A 20,629-nucleotide genomic window follows, 5' to 3' on the forward strand; every position below is an offset into this window, starting at 1 on the left:
TATCTATTGCTACTATGCGCCAAAAGTGATTCTGAGAACTGTCATGAACAACTGCACGAAAAGCATTTACTTAGTTGTTCTTCTGCTTCTATGTAACCGGAACTAAGTAATGTGTGTGCGTGTTAACGAATGCAGCAAAATACTATGTTCGGCGTCAGAGAAGATGTGATGCAATAATTTCTATATATACTGGAAACGCAAAATAACATTACGTTGCTACAGTTCAGAGCTGGGAGAGAGAATACAATAGAATATAACAAGGACGTGAAGCAATTCCGAAGCACACCGTTTTCTTATCATGAACATGCCCCTTAATCAGTGTATTCGGTCGGTTTATAGCAGTAACGTGTGACCCATCTTATGTTTACCGCACTCACAAAAGAAATGGGAACAGTTTTATTTTCGAGGATACTGCTGTAACTTCTAAAACTCACATGTACGCCTCGGTATTTGACGAGTTCCTTAATTCTGTCGGCGACGTAAAAGTTGCCATCATCGTCGTAGTGTCCCACGTCTCCACTGTGGATCCAGCCCTCCTCGTCCGCGAAGTCTTTGGCGACGGTCCACCCTTTGAAGCACAGCTCGCCGTCGACTCCTGGACCAAGACATTTCCCGGTCGCTAAGTCCACCACCTGCAAGAAGAGCAATCACTTACAAACGTAATCGACAAATAGAGAGTCTCACACACGGTGAGTAAGCGAGAAGGCACTGCATTGGAACAACAACACCTCAAATAGTGGCTTGTCCCGAGAAAAATGGCAAGCTCTAATACCACTCGTATAAACTAACCGTTCGGGCCAAAATGTATCAAGAAGAAAAATGTAATTAATGCACATGAAATTTGTCGAAATAAAAATTACTCCCAAGTGTCTGCTAAACGGAAAGACAGATAATGAGGACAAAAGTAAGGAAGCTTAGAGTTTAACGTTCCGTCGAGAGCGAGGTCATTAGAGTCGGAGGACAAGCTCGAATTACGGAAAGATGAGAAAAGAAAACGGCCTTGCCTTCTCTAAAGAACGATCCCAGATTTCGCCTTAAGGATTTGGAGAAATCGCGAATGGCCGAAAGCGGATATGAAACCGATTCCTTCGGAATGCGAGTCCTGTGTGATAATGACTGCAAATTTTAGGCCTAATATGTCACTATCGTTACTTTTTTACCTTTTCTCTATTTCGTTTTTGTGGCACTATTGCCCTTATATCATGTGGTTTTGTAAGCACAGATTCGCAGTTTTACTCTCTGATCAGTACTTTATATGTTACTGTACTACTTTTCCAAAAAATTTGTTGAGGTGTTTGCTGATTGTGATTAGGCTTTGCTAATTGGTGAGTGGGGAAGGGGGACGTCGGACTATTTATGTAAATGTATGTACTTACTTTTTGTAGATCCTGCGTTTTCTTGTTCCTACAGTGTGTTTGAGTGGAGAAACTTAATACACAGTGTTTCACGGTTTGTGTGATATTTACTTGTTCCACCATGTTGTTCTAGGTGATCTGGCTGGGAGATTTGAATGTTGTGGTGGCGTTGGGTTTGGAAGTGTGTGTATTTGTTAGTTTGTTTCCCTCGCTCCCCACCTCCCTCTCCTTCTCTCTCTCTCGCACTCTCTCCCTCTCTTCCCCCTCTCCCCCTCTCTCTTCCTCTCTCTTTCTTTCTCTCTCTCCCTCCCTGTTTCTCTTTCTCTCTCTCTCTCTCTCTCTCTCTCTCTCTCTGTCTCTCTGTCTCTCTCACTCTCTCTCTTTGTGTGTGGCTGTGTGTGTGTGTGTGTGTGTGTGTGTGTGTGTGTGTGTGTGTGTGTGTGTGTGTGTGTGCCTGAATAGTCTTCTGTTAAACATTACGTGTCAGATTACGTTTCCTGTTTCATCGTGCACACTGAAGTATTCTAGTGAATTCACAGGGCTTTACTGTTCACTGTTCATGGGAGTAATTCACTTCTTGCAATAACACACTACTTACAACACGCTGTCTGAATTAACCACCATCGTAACTTCATCAATGCTAGCAATATGGAGAGACACATGGTAGTTGCATTAAGGCTAGTCTTGACATGATCGCCGCAACTGTGTATAGGAACGATGCACGCTGCTTACAATATGCTTACCATTTTCACCTCAGGAGGATGCAAAGACTAATCAGGCCACCTATATTGAAAACGGGGCCTGGTGTATCAACCCTAGCAGTGTACAGGGGCAGTACATACCATCTGCAGTAACAGCTACGATTCTCATATTCACCCCATCTGTACGTAACACCTTGCATACCATCTGCATCAAAGGCTGAAGAGCCTGGTGTGCTGCCACGCCACTGTCATCAATTACAGCCTTCCTTTTACCTTCATTCCACATCCTTTCTCAGGACCACTGAGATGCATCGTTCCTACCAGCGATTAGCTACATTAGCTATTCTACTTCGAATGACGGGTCGGTCTCATCAGTTTTTAGCCTTCTGAGGATCTACTCATGTCCTAACCCCGCACACCACCAACCAGAACTTTCCCCGATACACATCGCCAGCCTCTTTTATTACACACTGTCTTCAATGCCTTACACATCTTAACCCCTCACTTGCAGTTGCCGACAGCCCATACCAGCACTATAGTCAAAGAACAGAGGCATCCACTTTCCTATCATTTCTTTCACATATTTCTGTCATTGGCTCATCATATTATATTTTATTTTGACATATTTCGTTTGAAACTAAAAGGTGGAAGAATGAAAACTTGGCCATTGTCAGACCACTCTCAATTAGGGGAGTGCAGAAGGTGAACCTGAACGTCGTCTAGAAAAGTTTCAAGATTGGCTGCCGATGGATGAATGTGTGACGCAATTTCACGGCATGGGAGGCAAGCGTAATAAACAGGGCGCATGTCGACAGCAGGGCAAAAGTGTTTGTGAATTTAATTCCATGTACTCAGCTGAACAATAACTTTCCCTCGCAGACAGGCGTGTGAACAATGTACACATATGTCAGGATTTGAGAGACGACGTGTAGTTTGGCTCAAAGGGGCCAGTCCGAGTAATCGGGTGATCGCTCGACATTTGAATAGGAGCGATGCCACTAATCGACAAGTTTTGGCGGGAAATAATGACAGTTACCACGAGAATCTTTGATAGGGAACTGAAAAGAGGGGGCTGAGATCACCGCACCCCATGCGCCGGTTACTATTGACCTCTGAACACAAACAAACCTGTTTGCAGCACATTCGACGGGGTACCTCATTGACTAAAGTAAAACTGATATCAGTGATGAGCCCCGCTTCGAACTGACCAGGGAAGACGTGTCTGGAGACACTCCAGACAGTGGTGGGATACCATCCTGACAGTCGCCCGCCATACTCCCCGACAACCAGGGATGATGATTTGGGTTGGTAATTCACTTCATAGCGGAACCGCTTTGTTTGACATCTGCAGCACTCTTACGGCACAACGGCTGGTCGACGATGTTCTAGTCCCCGTTTTGTTGCCCTTCGTCGGAAGTCTCCTGGCCTTACATTTCAGCGAGATAATGCCCTCCCATATACATGAAGTGCTTCGACTGCCTGCCCAACTCTACCTTGGTCAGCGAGATCGCCGTATCTTTCACAAGCCGGCCGTTGTGGCCGAGAGGTTCTGGGCGCTTTAGTCCGGAACCTCGCTCCTGCTACAGTCGCAGCTTTGAATCCGGCCTCGGGCATGGATGTTTGCGATTTCCTTAGGTAAGTTAGGTTTAAGTAGTTATAAGTCTAGGGTACTGATGACCTCAGATCTTAAGTCCCATAGTGCTCAGAGCAATTTGGACCATCAATTACAAACATCGTGCATTTGGAGCATTATGGGCGTCTCGGGATTTGGACGATTTAAAGTGCCAGTTGAAATAACTTAGCACGATATCCCTCAGGTATCGTTCGATAATACTGTCAACCAATGCCAAGCACAGTAACTGCTTGCATAAGGGTTAGAGCTGCAGTAAGGCGTTGCTCAATTTGTCAAGCTAATTCTGTTGAATAAATCATCCGATTTTTCTGAAATTGTAACCAGTTGTTTATCTGTACATGTACATCGCACCTATCAATTTCCATCCCATTAGTATAATTCCTTCGTGGTGCGTCGTTTTATCCCTTTACGTGTTATAGTGTGAATCTAATGACAGTCCACACAAGAAGAACATTTCCTGAGTATACAGTGCTCAAAGGCTGCATTGCCATGCTGTGCATAACGGAGACAGAGTGTGCCGGTCATCAAGCAATAGGTAACTGAAGCAGTCACTCCTCCACCCCTATAGTACAAAGCTCTGTACTCACCCTGAGCTCAGGACAGAATGCATTTCTGCGAAGAGATCGTTTCCAATAGAGAGAAAGCGTGCATGACCAACTTTAATATGTTGTCGAGATATTTTCAGCGTACTACAGATGGACAGAAAAATTATGTACCTTGCGAGGCAGGACATTTGTACTTCCCACCGCTGATGACTATATCTCTGGCGGTTTGTGGAGGCCCTCATCGTGAGAGGGCAGTTTACGTCTTTGAGCATGGATGCAAGCGACCCTCTGGCCGATCTCGGTCATCGTGGTGGGATGAGTGACAGTTTGTTGACTGCCAGCAAGCGAGGAAGAGAGAGACTGCAACGGTGAGAGCCGCGGAACCAGTCTACGCGGACGTAAGGCGGACGCTATGTTTTGCTGTTGTCCATAAGCAGATAGCAGCCCAAAGCCAGAGACGACAATCGGAGAAGCGTCATCTACTGCAGGATACCGCAGAGCACCAAGTATTATGATTTTGTGGCACACATCTATCAGTGGGCAGCTGATATGAGGGCGTTCTGAAAAGTAATGCTTCCGAATTTCTTACTCTGTTTTCAATACGGGTTGATACATGTCAGACTCCAAGCTTCGTTGATGCAATCTGCAAATCTCTGCTACCAGAGGACCCCAAATTGTAGTGGGTAACATAACGTAGCGTCATGTAACTATGTGCATGAAGAAACTGAAAGCACGAATTCGAAGAATTCGTCTACACAAGCAGCATCCTCTCCATCACCATGAAAGTTACAGACCATACACGAGTGTTTCGACATCCACAACAATCCGATGCCTTGGGTTCACCGTCGGCGATCACCCTTCATACAGTCCCGACTTGTCTCCGTACGATTTGCATCTGTTTCCAGAACTTGAAGTACAAATTCGAAGACTTCGTTTCAATAATGAAGAAGCGGTGCAAGTAGAGGAGATGTTGTGACACCGTCAGTAACGTCAAACATTCTCAAGTGACGGTTTCTACAAAGTGGTATCTCTTTGGGAAATAGGTATTTTTCGGCTAGACAACAATGTAGCGAAATAAATATATAGATACGAAGAATAAATATGCAGAATGATAATAAAATTTCTTTTATCTAAAAGTCATTAATAGCTTTAAGGTAAAATATTCGAAGGCATTACATTTTATCACGCCCTCGTGCCACCGTAAATAATTGCTCATCATGTACCAAAGGTGGTGAAGTCTGTACGTGCATGTTATGTTGTTTTCAAACATGCTGAAGCCGACTCGATTATTTGAACTGAAATTCTTTATTGCGTCGTGGGCCATTCTATAGACGAGAGTAATATTTCATTGCATTTTGAAAACTGTACTCTCGCAGAGATTGTAATTAGATCATTATACACAAATATACATTTTGCCTGTGTTGTGATGATTGCCCTAGTTTTTGTATTGTACTTTACTATGCACCCTTAAACTACGCGCGCACTGACAAACACACATACGCACACACACACACACACACACACACACACACACACACACACACACACACACACATTGTCCGTTAGCACACAGTTGAGTAGTTGGTGTATGTTATTTCTGACAAAGTGTACATATTTCCGTCATAAATGCTATTCTTAAACAGCACGGTTCTGTATGCCTAATTTTAAAGCTATTACAGCCGATATTGTGATATTTGTTTCTTGATTCATGCCCACTTTTAATGTTGTCTGGTTCGATTAAGATTATTGTTTATTATTAAGTAAGTGTTATTCACAGACAGAATATTGAAACTTCCTGGCAGATTAAAACTGTGTGCCCGACCGAGACTCGAACTCGGGATCTTTACCTTTTGCGGGCAAGTGCTCTACCATCTGAGCTACCGAAGCACGACTCACGCCCGTACTCACAGCTTTATTTCTGCCAGTATCTCGTCTCCTACCTTCCAAACTTTACAGAAGCTCTCCTGCAAACCTTGCAGAAGTTTCATATCAGCGCACACTCCGCTGCAGAGTGAAAATCTCATTCTGGAAACATCCCCCAGGCTGTGGCTAAGCCATGTCTCCGCTATATCCTTTCTTTCATGCTAGTTCTGCAAGGTTCGCAGGAGAGCTTCTGTAAAGTTTGGAAGGTAGGAGACGAGATAATGGCAGAAGTAAAGCTGTAAGTACCGGGCGTGAATCGTGCTTCGATCGCTGAGATTGTAGAGCACTTGCCCGCGAAAGGCAAAGGTCGAGAGTTCGAGTCTCGGTCGGGCACACGGTTTTAATCTGCCAGGAAGTTTCATATCAGAGCACACTTCGCTGCAGAGTGAAAATCTCATTCTGGAGACAGAATATTGTTTAAACCTGATCTTAACTGATGGAGGCACGTTTTAGCTTACGTGGTGTAATATATGAGGGTAAGTCAAAAAGTAATGCCTCCTACTCCTTTTTCCTTATATAAAGTTTGTTAAGTGAAAAATCTGAATTTCGTGGTATTACGCAAAACGTCTTCTCCAATACACCGCAGAGGTCACATTCTGCAACAAAAAATGCCAGTACCGCGGTCGTGACAAAATAGTCGAAATCACTGTTCGTATGAGACAGCTTTCTGTGATACAATTCTTGAATGGAAATGGCGAAACGATTGTTCGCACATGGAACAATGAAAAATGTGCACGGGGGTGCAGAAGTGGATGTCAAGACTGTTATACGGTAGGTTGGTCGACGCAACGAAACTAAAGGGCAAACACCATTTTATTTTAAATTCATTATTTAAAAAAATGATATATAAGAATCCCACTACCTTACTCATTCTATATATACATATACATTACTGTTATTGCAGCTACATTATTTTATTACAGGTTGTGTATTTTGTTATGTTATTACTACACTATGCTATGCTATTACTATGCTATCATTATTCATTATACATGTTACCTTAACTACTGAACTATCTCCATGACTAATACGCTAGTGTCTGTTTTCTAAATCTATACTACATTGCACAAATGATTAAAAGTAGTTTGCACTACCTGCTGTGTTCCAGGTATGCCAGTGTGATATATAAACCTACGGTGTCGGCCGTGCCCACCAGCCCTGGCTTCGGGCTGCAGTTTCATACTAACAGTTTACCCTATCTTAACCTACATCCAACCAAAATTTGTATTACTACGGTCGTACTTAATGCTTTGTTGTAACGTTGATGTATGGACCCTCCCCCTAATTCCAAGTCGTGGCGGTTTCCAGCTGTGAGGCGGCTCGCCAATTCCACACCCTGGCGGAACAGGTCAGGTGCGTAGAGTCTTGATTAGTGTGTTATTATGATTATGATTGTTCCTTTGAAACTCCCTTAAGACGTTACTTGATATTTCATTTTGTAGTTCATTAAGAGTTTGGAGTATGTCCTGTTGCATGAACAGATGGTACCTAAGTTCTGATGAAACGTCTTCAAAATTGGGGCACTCGTACACCAGCTGGTCTGGAGTGCCCTACATGGCTCCAGTAACACGATGCTGTCTGGTAAGAATATAGAGCAGTACTCTGGTTGGTTTGATTTACCTGAGCTGCAGTCGCTCCCTGTCTCTGTTTTTTCTTTCTTGCCCCAGTGCCATGCTGCCTGCTCCCTGATCTTGATATCAAGCGGACCAAGTCCCATGGCCACTAATAGGGCCAGCCCCTCACCACCACCACTACCACGCCAGACCTCAGAGACCATGGGGACTGTGTCAGACGCCGATCGTCCCGACTGAAGGCCGAACAAATATGACTCATCCCGTGCAGAACACTGTATGCTGTCAGTCTGTCTGCTAGCAGCTTCTCAAAAAGGTTCACCTGCATGTCCAGAAAACAGATGGGACTATACTATTTTACCTCCCTTGGGTGTCTGCACCTTCCTTCATCATCACCACATTTGCCTTTTTCCATATAGAGGGGAATTACTGGAACCTCAAACCCTCCACTTAGTGAGAGGTGCAACCAACGGGGGGATGAGGAACTTCAATACTTCCACTAAAGAACCATCTGGGCCCGGAATCGTGCTACTCTTTATGGTTTTAATTTGGGCAGAAACTTCCTCTTCTGATAAGAGATAAACCAGGGTGTTGTTCTCATACTCTTGTCGATCCTCCATCCTGATTTGGCGTTGGTCATTTCAGTCATCCTCCTCGTTGTCATCAGGCAACAGGGCTCTGAGGGGTCCTCGCTAGTCTCTCACCAAGATTCCGTCATCCATTCCCAGTCCCTGTCGATGGTCAAAATCATTGGCGACCTCATTTTCTCGTGTACCAACTGGTGCGAGACGCCCTATGGGTTTGTAGCAAATAGATACCTCTCCCAGCTCCTTAGCCTCACTGCACTTAGCTCCTGCTTCCCAATACAGATGCCACCAACATTGCTTTTCCTCCCAGATGACACTTCGCTGGTACTACCTCCTTGGCCTCCATACAGACTCACGTGTCTGCCATAGTTCAGCTGACCACGGTGATGGAGAGGCTTTTACAGCTCTCCTACTGGCTGGAATGGCTGCCTTCAGCACCCTGGTAACTGACCTCACCAGTTCCTCAGTATACTCCTCTACACTGTCGTCCCCGTTTGGCAATATCGGTACGTCACACTCTCCCGCTAGGCGCTCCCAATGGGTCCTATTGTAGTTCAGCTGTATCTCCCACACCATGTCCCAGTGGCACTCCATACTACACGATGTAAATGTTATTAAATTATGGAAACTGGTGGTAGCTTTATCCAAAACCATCTGATCCTTTACATTGTTCACAAGATTTGACATGACTAATGATACATCAGTGTTTGTATCCTCACCCCTCCACAGTGTAGGTGGGGTGGGGGTGTCTATTGACAACCGTGATTCAACCTGAGTCTCACTGAACCCCCTGAACTGGCTTGTCTAAGAGCTCGCCAATTTCTTGTCCATAATGCAAATACATATTAATGGGGTATACACCAACAGCTGACAGCAGTTCCATGCCACTGCAGAGGTCCTCACAAGGCTGTGAGGGGATTGTGACTCTCAGTGCCTTGTTTATTGCTACAACTGCTGCTTTTGGGTCAGCTCCACTGCAAACCACTTGCCGATTTGCCGCCGTGAATGGGATATGCCCTGCGAGGTAGTACAGCTCCTGCAGACAGAGCACATCTAAACTGCTCTCCTCCATCACTCTTTGAAGTTCCTGCATTACCAGTCAACAGTTATGCGCCTTTTTCTGTCCCATGTTAATCCTGGTCGTCATGGGAAGTATGTGTTAATGTGTGATTCTGGTCAGGTTTTCCTCCAGTGATGCAGTATCTTCCCATTTGTTAGGACAGACTGTTTGTAGAGTAAATTCAGGTCGAACATTTCAATCCTTCTTTCGAAAACATCTTAACTACGTCACGCAGGGCGCCGAAGTCTGGAGGGAGATTCATTGTCTAGAGCTGTATTCTGTCCACAGCCACCATTACAGAAAAGGTGATGTCTCTGCCATATTCGTGGCCGACACACACTACGTGCCTCAGAGCTGCAGTGAGGACGGCTACAGCCTCCAGGCACTGGCTGCATTGCATATTCCAAGTTTGGCTATACCCCAACTGTGTCCATCCCAAGGGATTGAGTCTGTTAAGCCACTCGTACTGCTCATAGTGTTTACTTGCACTCGTTCTCTTAGAATTACAATATGTCATTCTTCTTCATCATTGGTCGTCCCCCTGCCACAGGATACCCTCTTAGTCGCTTCCGATCTTGAGACGACCTCTGTCCCTGGCTTAGAAGAAAGGGAGCTTCTCCCTGACCGCAAGGGTCAGTTGGAACTTCGTCCCCATTTTCCGAGATCGAGACGAGGCGAACATCTGTAAAAAATCTTTGAATCTTCTGGCCTCATCGCATCCCTTCTCCTTTTACTTGTAGACTTCCTCTTAGGCTTCCTGTGATCATGTGTGTCCTCAGGCATAGTTTAACTTACGCTGTTCTAGCATCATGTAGGTAGGGCCGTTCCTCCCAGTGGTGTGGTAGGTCTTCCTCCCTTATGGGAACCAGCAATGCACACCCCCATTCTACCATAACTTTTCCGTGCATGATCTCCAGTTGTGCACCTGGAGCAAGCTGGGCTTCATTCACAGAGCTTGTGTTCATAGTCCAGATCGCCACAATTGCGGCTTTGGAGTACTACCAGATAATCTTGCACGTTTATCGCCTGAAAAGCTATGTAGCATTTGCAGATAGTGGTTAACTTGCTCCACATTTTTCTGCCCACCTTGGCAACGTGGTGTACAACGTCAAGTTCTTGAGGCCCAGTCTTGAAGCGCAGGTAAAGGTCATTTTTAAAGGTTCCCATATTCATATCGTCAAAGTTTTGCTTGCATATTGTTTCGTAGATTTCATTTTCCTTTACAGTGATTTCCACGTCATATAGTATTACCAATGGATTTCGCTTCTTAGGCGGCTCACACTTTACTAGTTTACTTAATTTTTGGTTATTAAGAATTTTGTTTTTATCTACCTCTTTGGAAATACGTACATCGACCACGTTTTTCATTACCTATAGTTTATTGATGCTTATTTTGTCTTTTTTGCAGGATTGACTGTTGTGAAGATTTCTTGCACTTTCTTTATGTCGTGACTAGGCAGAGGTCGTAGAAAGACTGAAATATCCGGGTTTTGCGACAATTTGACAATGTTTTCCCTTGTTATTAGGGGCTTGGAGGCTGCATGCGAAGCCACTTCTGCCCATGTTTTCATTTTCATCTGCTACTTGCACAGCCATTCACTTTTTTTTCTGGTTCTTCGATTCATCCTTCGAGCTTCGCATTTGCGATGGCCCAAGCGGCGAGTTCATTCTTGATTGCCAGGACAGCTGCTTGGCTAATATTTCCGTTTTTTACGCCTGAATCAAGGATCTGACTTATTCCGACTTGTTTCTCTAGAACAGTATCCTCTGCCTCTTCGAGGCAGGAACAGTTAGCGCTGAAGCCTTCAGAGGCGCACTCGAATCCCACGTCTCTTGTTCGGTCATCATGGTTTTTAGACGACTGAGAAAGGTGGGCGCCTAGACCGGGTGTCCTGGCACGTGGGGGGGGGGGGGGGGGGCGGGGGGTGGCAGGGTGGCGGGGGATGGGGGTCTGCTGTATCTCGCCCACTCACCTCGCCCCTAGGCGAAGGGCACTCCTGAGCTACCGGGGTTCAGCACGCCATTGCCAACATACTGGTCTCCTCGGCGGCCCCATCACCGACCATTTCACTCAACACTCTTCGGCAAGTATGCCCCTCTATCCAAAGAGGCAGATGCAACCCCTTGTCTACCACCGCCTATTACTCCGAGCTTCCAACTCTCGGCCAAGGACCCACACCTACTAAGATGAGTAGCCAGTCACAGAGTCGTTCAGCTGTGTAGATCCAGATAACTTGGCTCAGGCTATGTCACCACGTCCTGGGTTTGGCAGAACGCGCCTCGGTTTCTTAGAGGTGCCGCGAAGTATCCTTGCCGACTTTTACTGACATCCCAAGCCTACAAACGATGTCGCCGGCATGCAGAACACTTGGTGTTCTGTGCTCTGCGCAAAGAGGGAGGGGAACAACAGATACCCAACGCAGAGGAGTCGCTCATGAGGTGAGAAACGTCCCCCCCCCCTCCTCCCTCCAGCGGCATAGCAGCCCAACACAGTACCTGGACACAGCTCCCCCTGCACAGCTTCGTTTTAACGGTAGGGTCGCAGCTCTTCCCTCTGACTCAAGGCAACATCCGCACGGGCCCGGGAAATGCCTACCTTGATGTCTAGCACCACGGGAAGGCACGGAAAGAGCAACATGCGAAGGAGAGGCTAAGTATGACGCATCACTTTCCCAAGTGAGACCTGCAAACACCATTTATTAACGAAACGCCGAGTGGCAGGCCGATGACTGTAATGACTCCACACAATATTCAGCGAGTCGATGGCATCATTGCGGCCAGCGGCGGGTGACTGGATGATTCGCGGTTCATTACCTCTCTCAGTAGACGCAGTGTGATGACGATTATTCAGCAACGTATATTCTAAGTTTTGTGCAACTTGCTTAGCAAGAGTGTTATCCGAACAGAATATGTAGACAAGAAAAACAATTGCCTTTCAACAGTTGTGCTTCTGTTGTGAGGAAGAGGAATTTATGCAAAACACTGCGACTGAAAACGAAATGTGGGTTCTTGAAGCTGAACAAAGAGACAGTCAGTCGAAAGGCACCACAAAAATTCACCAAATAAGAAATAGTTCAAAACAATGCAATCGGCAGTGAAAATTATGGCTATAGTATTCTTAGACGCAGAGAGTGTGATAATGATTGGATTTTTGGAGCAAGGATGCACAGTAAATTCTCTCCAATACATTAGAACTACCGAACAGTTTAAAGTTTTTTTTTTCAGAGAAGCAGCTGTTTCTTTGCATGAAAGTATAAGATCACACACCCGTCGTCACGCCGCTGAAGAGATTGTGAAAACTGAATTGGAAGTCTTGCCTCATAATCCACAGAGCCATGTCCTGGTACAATCAGACTTCCGCCAGTTCGGGCCACTGAAATAAGCTCATCATGGGATTCACTTCGTAAATGAGCAAGCCATGAAGACTCTGTGTTTCAGTGGCTTCAGAAACAGGACCGTGCCTTCTTACCACACTAGATTACATGTCTCCATTAAGAGATGGAATCTAACTGCGGAAATTGGCAGAGATTGTACTGAAAAGTCACAAATTAATCTTCAGCTTTCTGGTTTCGAACTTTCACAGTTGCATTTGAAATTGTTGACAAATAAGGAAAGGAGACATTGCCTTGTGTACGACCTCCTATGAGGGCAAATAAAAGTTGCCAGCGGTGGACCTGGCACTGACGAGCCATTAATTATGGCTGTGCATCAACACCAATACAGTGCAGTGTCTGGGTTTGTACTTAATGCATATGAAATGCATCCTGAACTATGTGATGTACAATGAAATATTTTTGTAGGTACATTCAGCAGCAAATTTGGATACTGTCTGCGAAATTTATTCAAACGTCGTGCATGATGCAGTAGTTGTTCACGCATCTTATTATTTATGTCACGTGTCTGCTGAACGGTGGGCAGTATTATGATATGATTTTGCATTTACATTGAATGGTATATGCAAATAATACCAGTAAATTGGGTCCTGACTGCCATTCTTAGTAAAGACGCAATAAATTATAACGTCATGCCAAGCGTGGTACTTTGACTGCATTAACAGTGAAAAAGTAAACATTTCTCCTTTCATGAGTTCGTTTGAATTGTCAGCGAGGAAGAATTTCGTAAAGGTTTGAAATAATGTGTAAAGTTTGTTGTAAGTCGGTAAGTGCTCTCAGTCTTAAACACTGAACATTCACCCATCACGCACTACACTCCTTTTTCACCCCACTCCACATTTAATAAGTACGTGGTTCTCACCTACGCCCCCCCCCCCCCCCCCCACACCCGCCAGCAACGATCACCTACAATAACGCATAGGTGAACCAAGTTTGGTTGGAATCGGTTCAGAGGTTTAGGAGGAGATGTGCAACACACACACACACACACACACACACACACACACACACACACACACACATCCACTTTCGTAGTACGTAAAAATGTAACAGTAAGAATCATCGCTCGAACAGCACCAGACCAAACCCCACTCCAGCCAAATCCTCTGCTACAATGGCGAAAAGAAATCAAAAGAAATTTAGTTATCCTGTAACAAGCCAAGGGACTCCTCAGGTCGCTTATACCGAATCACTCAGAAAACAACCCGAAGTCTGAGATTTTCTCGGTTGAGTTCGTGTCCACACTGTGCATAAGAAGTAAGAGGAAAACAGCAGACAGACGCAGCTTGTCACTGAGCATGGTGTGCTGTACCTTGGCCTGTACCCCTGGATCGAGGCGGCCCACAGAGCCGGGTGGCGGAGGCGAGTGGCTGAGCAGGACGTTGGAGGCCGGGAATGCCTCCGTCTGGCCGTACCACTGCTTCAGCGGCCGGCCTGTGCGTCCCTCAATCCAACGTTGAGTTTCAGCGTTGAGAGCGGCGCCTCCCGTGATGCACACGCGCACCTGAGATAGAGCCGACCGCAACCGACCTTCTGGAGAATGGCGAACCAGCAGCACCCAGTGGTTGGGCGGCATTCCTACACACGTGGGCTGCGAAAAGACCCAGTTACATACACACATATACACATCTACGGACACAGCATCGAACGAAAGCTATCAACACTTTACTCATAAATAAGAGTCTTGAAGCCTTGGTGCTCTGCAGCTTTCATATACTTATTAAAGGGCATCTCCTGTACACCATGAGGTATAGGAGTAAAGTTTTGTTTGCCAAAATCTGTTTTCATGCCTGTTACCCATCATCAATGCCATATGATACAGAGGGACAAACAAGTGTGTGATCATCGATGTTGACAAAATGATAACTGTACTTACGGTATCACTCATAACAGTCATCTAACAGTAAGTGCCTCAACACCAATGACATACATTTCAGTTAAAATGACAGTTTCTGAAATCTATTTCTAACATAGCACAAAGATTGTGATGTATATAACCGCTGACAAATCTAAGGCAGTGGCAATGTGATAATGTTTGACATAACTGTCGTAAAGTGTAAACATGGAACTGACAGATCAAAAGCCTGCATTACGTGCCTTTTGATGTGTCTAATATCGCATATATATATACATATATATATATATATATATATATATATATATATATGTGTGTGTGTGTGTGTGTGTGTGTGTGTGTGTGTGTGTGTGACATACATTCACATGTACACATTACACTTTGTTTGACTATAGATAGGCCTATATGAAGAGATGAAACACAGAAATTATGAAACAGCCAAATAATAATTTTATTTAGAGTTTATGTCCTGGATCTAAAATTGTCTAATCTGACGTGATATGTTTGACTATTTTGGAATTTTACAATTTGTTTGTATGTTCTAAATTCATGTACCAACAGTCAACAAAAATTTGCTTGTCACAGATATACATATATGCTACCTTAGAAATAACCAAAGTCAGGAAACGTAGACTGTTTACACGATATGACAGTTATGGAGTCATATATTATCAAGAATTATCACTCTCTAAGATATGTCAGCAATAGCATACATGACATCCTGTAAAGTTTGTGAGCCGTGTCGGCTCATATTGATTGCGGTCTGTAGATCGAACCTGTGTTTCGTTTTCCCTCTGTTCGCCAGGCGGCGCTCTTGTGCTGGTCTTCTGGTATGAAAGTTTGAAATGTTTTCGAGGTGAGCGAGTGTGGAACGAACAGTCACCGAGTGCAAGGAGGAAGGAAGTCGGTTAGAGAAAATGTCTATTCTCAAGCGCCAGTGGTCGGTGCCTTGACTGAATGGGCCAGAGGGAACCCGTACAACGGAACGTCTTCCATTATGATTAGCTGCTTCCGATGCCCTGAATTGGCACCTGTTCCCTGTTGTCGAGTCGTTTTGTGTGATCACGTTGGGCGGCATTAGTCAGATCTGTTGTTACTTCCCTGCCCTATGTGATTTTACCGTGAGTCGTGAATTTGTGCTTTCCGAGAAGTTTGGATGCATCATCAGTGTGGTATGTATCTCTTTTACAAACTTTTGGGCCTGCCTGTTTCGGCGTTTGCGAGGGCCCTGTGTAACTTGTGATCCTTGGGTGCGGAGATTTTGGTGATAATCTTTTAGTGGTTGGTTTGTCCGCTTGTTTAGCTGAATGGTAACGTGTTTTACTCTCATGCAGCGGGCCCAGGTTTATTCCCTGCCGGTTTCGAAATTTTATCAGCTCGAGGACTGGGTGTTGTATTGTCTTCATCATCATTGCATTTTCATCATGGGCACGCAACTTTAGGCAGCTATTTGCTGAAAATGTGCTATCGTAACAACTGACCTTTTGATGTAGCTAACCATCTCCTGGTGAGTCAGCTACTATTTCTGCAGTCTATGCGTGCAGTTGGTTCGGCGCACCGGCGGCACGATATTATTGACCTGCATTTGGGATTCGCTGCTGCCGTGAACTTCTGTGAAGCTGTTCTTCCGCACGGTGACTGTGGCTTCAGTTGTATTTTCTTAATAGGTGGGCCAAAATCATTTTAAGAGTACACGTATATTTGCCATTTGGCTTGGATACTTCTTTGTGCCGTGACCTTTCTGAATCAAGCTCCCCCTAGTAAGCCAGGCCATTTGCTGACACTTGTATTTCGTAACATTTTTCTGCTGTCGCAAAGGACCAGCTTAAACTTTGGTTTATAATTTGAAATCATTCTGTTAGCTACGGACATTTAAAACCGTTTAAACATTTTTACTAAATTTGTTCTAGTCGTTGTTACATTTGACACACAAAAATTACGGTCTAAGTGTGTCAGGTCTTTTAAAGGACCGTGTTAATGCTTGGGTTCTGTAATTTAAAACCATTTTATTAGCATGCGACATTACCATATTTGTTGAATCACTTTCCTGTGGTTGTTATATTGGTTAAGCCATTATACTCCTTTGTATTTAAAGCAATCCACTCACAGCTTTAAGAACACCTGATTTCTAAAATATTATTTAACTGTGTTTCATTATTGTTGCTTTAAACAAATTGTTTAACAAATGCGAGTCACCTGGAAAGTCATAAATGACGTCATAACCTGGGGCCTAGCCCTTCCAAGAATTCCTGTCAACCTGGCTGGAGCTGACTGTGTTACACGACAGATTTAAGATGCTATCGTATTAACTGATATGCATGCCATTGCTACAGTAGTACTTTAGTAACTGCTGCTACAGGCACAGTTATCAATTTGTGGAAATCGATGAACATACAATTGTTTTGCTCTGTATTAGATGTTATAAACTCGAAAACAGGTTTTGGGAAATAAAGTATTTCTAGCTTAGCTCATGGTGTATGGAAGATGTTACTCATAAATAACATCGCTAGAAACTTATCGTATTCATAAAAGTATTGCTATCTTCATGTATCGGTATTTAGGCTTGATGAAAGGGTTAGGTATTCTATGTGCTCTAATTTCTCCATTTCTACTTACTTTTTAATGTATCTCTAATAGAGCGCAATCGATTTTCACAAGTTTTAAGTGCAACAATACGAGCTTTACATAAAGCAACTTTTTAATTTCATTACAGATTATTCTTTCAAAAATAGGAAGAAGAAATTTTAAATTACTGAACAGCACGGAATGCTAAGTAAATTAATTCTTACTTAAACCTTCATTTATTCCTCAGTGTACCGTAGTCACTAAAAAATAACATTACATATGTCCAGTCGTTTCGCTGACAATCTTTTACTTAACACAGACAAGCCATTGCTCAACTTTTAAAATAAACTATTGGAGATTACTAATATTGTTGAAATCTTCAGGTACTTGTTGCAATCTTACAGAATTGGGGGAATAAAATGGTATGTCTTCACACAGCACTAAAAGCTTACCCAACAGTGATGCCACAGGTATCACAAACTAGTTCATTGGATCATTTTGATCAGCCAAAGCAGGTTCGAAAGAGGGAACTGCTTCATTTATTTTTCTTTCGTTTACTTGTGATGACTTCGAAAGTCGTATACCGTCTGAAAAAGGGATCATAGTCTGCTTCGCTGCTAATGGTGCAGCGGTTGTAGCAATTTTTGTTGCTGATAAATGCTTTGTTGTAGATTTTACTCTAATGCAGCTCTGGAATAGTTTTCAACCTTGGGTGAAGCAAACAGATTATTGTTGCCAAATGATCATCTTCAGTTTTTCCAAAACTGCGTTCTACTTGCTTATTAAGCTCGTCTTTAATGCGTCTACTTCACTGTCATCAGGGTGATCATTGGGCTTACTTAAGTCATTTTGTTGTACTTTTATCAGTAATAATAACAATTAGCGTGCCTCAGGGACCTGGTGCAAGTGTTTGAATTGGACGCCACTTTGGCGAAATGAGCGTCGATAACATAACCCAGCCATCCAACAGTGAAAGGGGAACAACAATTTAACACGTAGCTCGAACCACATATCGTTTCTGTTGCCGCCTTACATCGTTGTGACGTGAAAGCTAGGTTAAAACGCAGATTGAAAAATCTTCGGTCCGACCGGGCCGCTATACTGTTAGCACTCGGTTTCCCTGCAAGAACTTTGCCGTACGATTTCTTTCAACCGTGTGACAACTGTTATAATTCTGCTTATGGCCACGCACTCGTTAACTTTTGGTGTGTTGGTGCTCGTGCGTTCAACTGTTTAAACTATATGAACTGAATCTCGTGACTAATAATTCAGTTTAGTAATAAAATGTAATAAACTATTACTAGGATCATGACGTACACGCTTACTTATCTAGCTGCCACTGGTCCTCTAGACAAAGTGCTATGTCAACAATCAGTTACCATTTCATTCTGTCCGTTGCTGTTTCCCCACAAGTGACTACATTCAAAGTTCCCGCATTTTTCTATACGTCTCCTTCAACTGTTTCTTCTCCTACCCAAGGAACTTTTTGTTTTCAAGTGGAGAGTGAATGCTTGCATAGGGATCAGATCTGTGGCCAACGGATTACGTGATCTGCCCACTGGAGACTTCTTATCCGTTGATGTTGTAAAACGTTGCTCTCGTTGAAGATCTCACCAAATTCGTTATTATTTCCTGCTCGCAAAGTATCTCCGCCTGCCAGCGGGTCCCAAATTCTTCTCATCGCGATTCTTTATTGTCTTAGGACTTGCGCTTCTCCCTTTCTGTCGATGTCCCCCTTTCTGAACCGTAGAGGACAATGAGGCGTTCTCGTATTCGCAGAATGTGTTATGGCATTAGAACTGGAGATACCTCTGAGGGCATGTAGAGATCTCTAGCCAGAAGGAATTCTTTCTGATATATCAATTGGTATATGTGTATAACAACTGTGCCAACTTGCAGACACTTAACTGATCAATAGACTTGAGGTCTTCTTCGTCAACTGTGAAATGCTTCTGTGCGTATTTCGTTCTGCATAGTTGAATAGTTCTACCTACTTGCATGTCTCCTTTTATTTGTTTATTTATTCAGTGCGGTACTTGCTTAAAGTACTGGTATCAGTAAGAATATCTATTGAAAAGTATGGAGTAAAAAAAAATACTGATATGGAAGTACTCAATACCAAGCATTGTCATACTTTTTCCTCATTTCTACACACATCACCATCACTACAATGATTTCCAATATTCTTAAATTAAAAACAAAACTTAACCTAATTCCAAAAATTTAAATTTTTCCTCTACACTGTAAATAGCTAATATTGGAATGGTTATCGTCACTGCCATAAACGATATGCAGTGACATACTTTGCTCTCTGTATCTTTAAGAAGAGATTCAAGATCATTACTGTCAGTCGACTGTGTCCCCGAGAATGATCTGTGTAGGGGATTTCATCTTGGTAGTTGACCGGCTTAAATTATCCTCCCTAATAGAGTATTCACATATAGTAATCAAATTTTATTAACTCTCCGTCTTCAACAGATGCGTAAATACCACTAAGACGTAACGTTGGTTTGATTACATGATTGTCATCAGCTTTGACTCTATTAACATTTTCTCCGACCCGTTTCATGATAATCTGATGCTTATTCCAGTATCAGATCATGTTCAACATCTCTCATCTCTTATACCAATGTATCATATTTACAGATCTTTTGTCACATTCCTAAAATGAGGAATTTCTTTATTAAGTATTTCTACACAATAATGAGTTTATACGAGAATAACTGCTCAATATATATCTGTCCTCTCCTTAGTGCGTGGTAACACTGGTATGTGCCCCTCCTTCTGTTGTATTCTCGGTCTTTTTATTCTTCAATTCATGTCCCTACTAGATTGCTTCTCCCAGCATTCTGGTGGTTTTTCTTCTTGGTACACTTTGTTTCATGGGCTGTATGCCGTGGTCCAAGTCATATTTCACTGTGTAAAGCATCGTATCCTAGTAACCACCACAGGATAAAGGACACCGATATCTGATTCAGACTTAGACAAGCTGAACAACCCGAACTTTTTATAAGTACCCCCACAACGATCACGTTTACACCTGCATCAGGAGGAGAGCTCCAGATGATAACAGAGAGCACTGAAGTATAAATCGTTATAAGTACTAATGCTGGCTAAATTAGCAGGTAAGTTCAGCTGAAATTTTTACCACGGCCCTAGCGGTGATCAGAGAGGATATATTAAATGCTTAATCGTAACTCACACTCGGTTCAAGAATCATGAAAGAAGGTTGTATATATGGAAGAAGCCTGGAGATAGATTATATAGTGGTTAGACAGAGATTGAGGAAGAAGGTTTTAAATTGTAAGACATTTCCAGGGGCAGATGTGGACTCTGACCACAATCTATTGGTTATGAACTGTAGATTAAAACTTAAGAAACTGCAAAAAAAAAAGTGCGAATTTTAGGAGGTGGGAGATAGATAAACTGAAAGAACCAGAGG

The 20,629-nt window shown here is 43.5% G+C and overlaps 1 protein-coding gene across 1 annotated transcript in view; it reads right to left on the minus strand.

Annotated features, from left to right (window-relative positions):
• Positions 1–20,629, minus strand: part of LOC126278591 (uncharacterized) — a 91,891-nt gene that overhangs the window by 20,190 nt on the left and 51,072 nt on the right. Inside the window, exons 5-6 of the mRNA XM_049978803.1 lie at positions 14,080–14,358; positions 435–632 (exon numbers count right to left, since the gene is read on the minus strand). Of these exons, the coding sequence (XP_049834760.1) occupies positions 435–632; positions 14,080–14,358 (477 nt within the window). The remainder of the gene's footprint in view (positions 1–434; positions 633–14,079; positions 14,359–20,629) is intronic.

This window comes from Schistocerca gregaria, chromosome 6 (assembly GCF_023897955.1).
Source record: "Schistocerca gregaria isolate iqSchGreg1 chromosome 6, iqSchGreg1.2, whole genome shotgun sequence".
Lineage (NCBI taxonomy): Eukaryota > Metazoa > Arthropoda > Insecta > Orthoptera > Acrididae > Schistocerca > Schistocerca gregaria.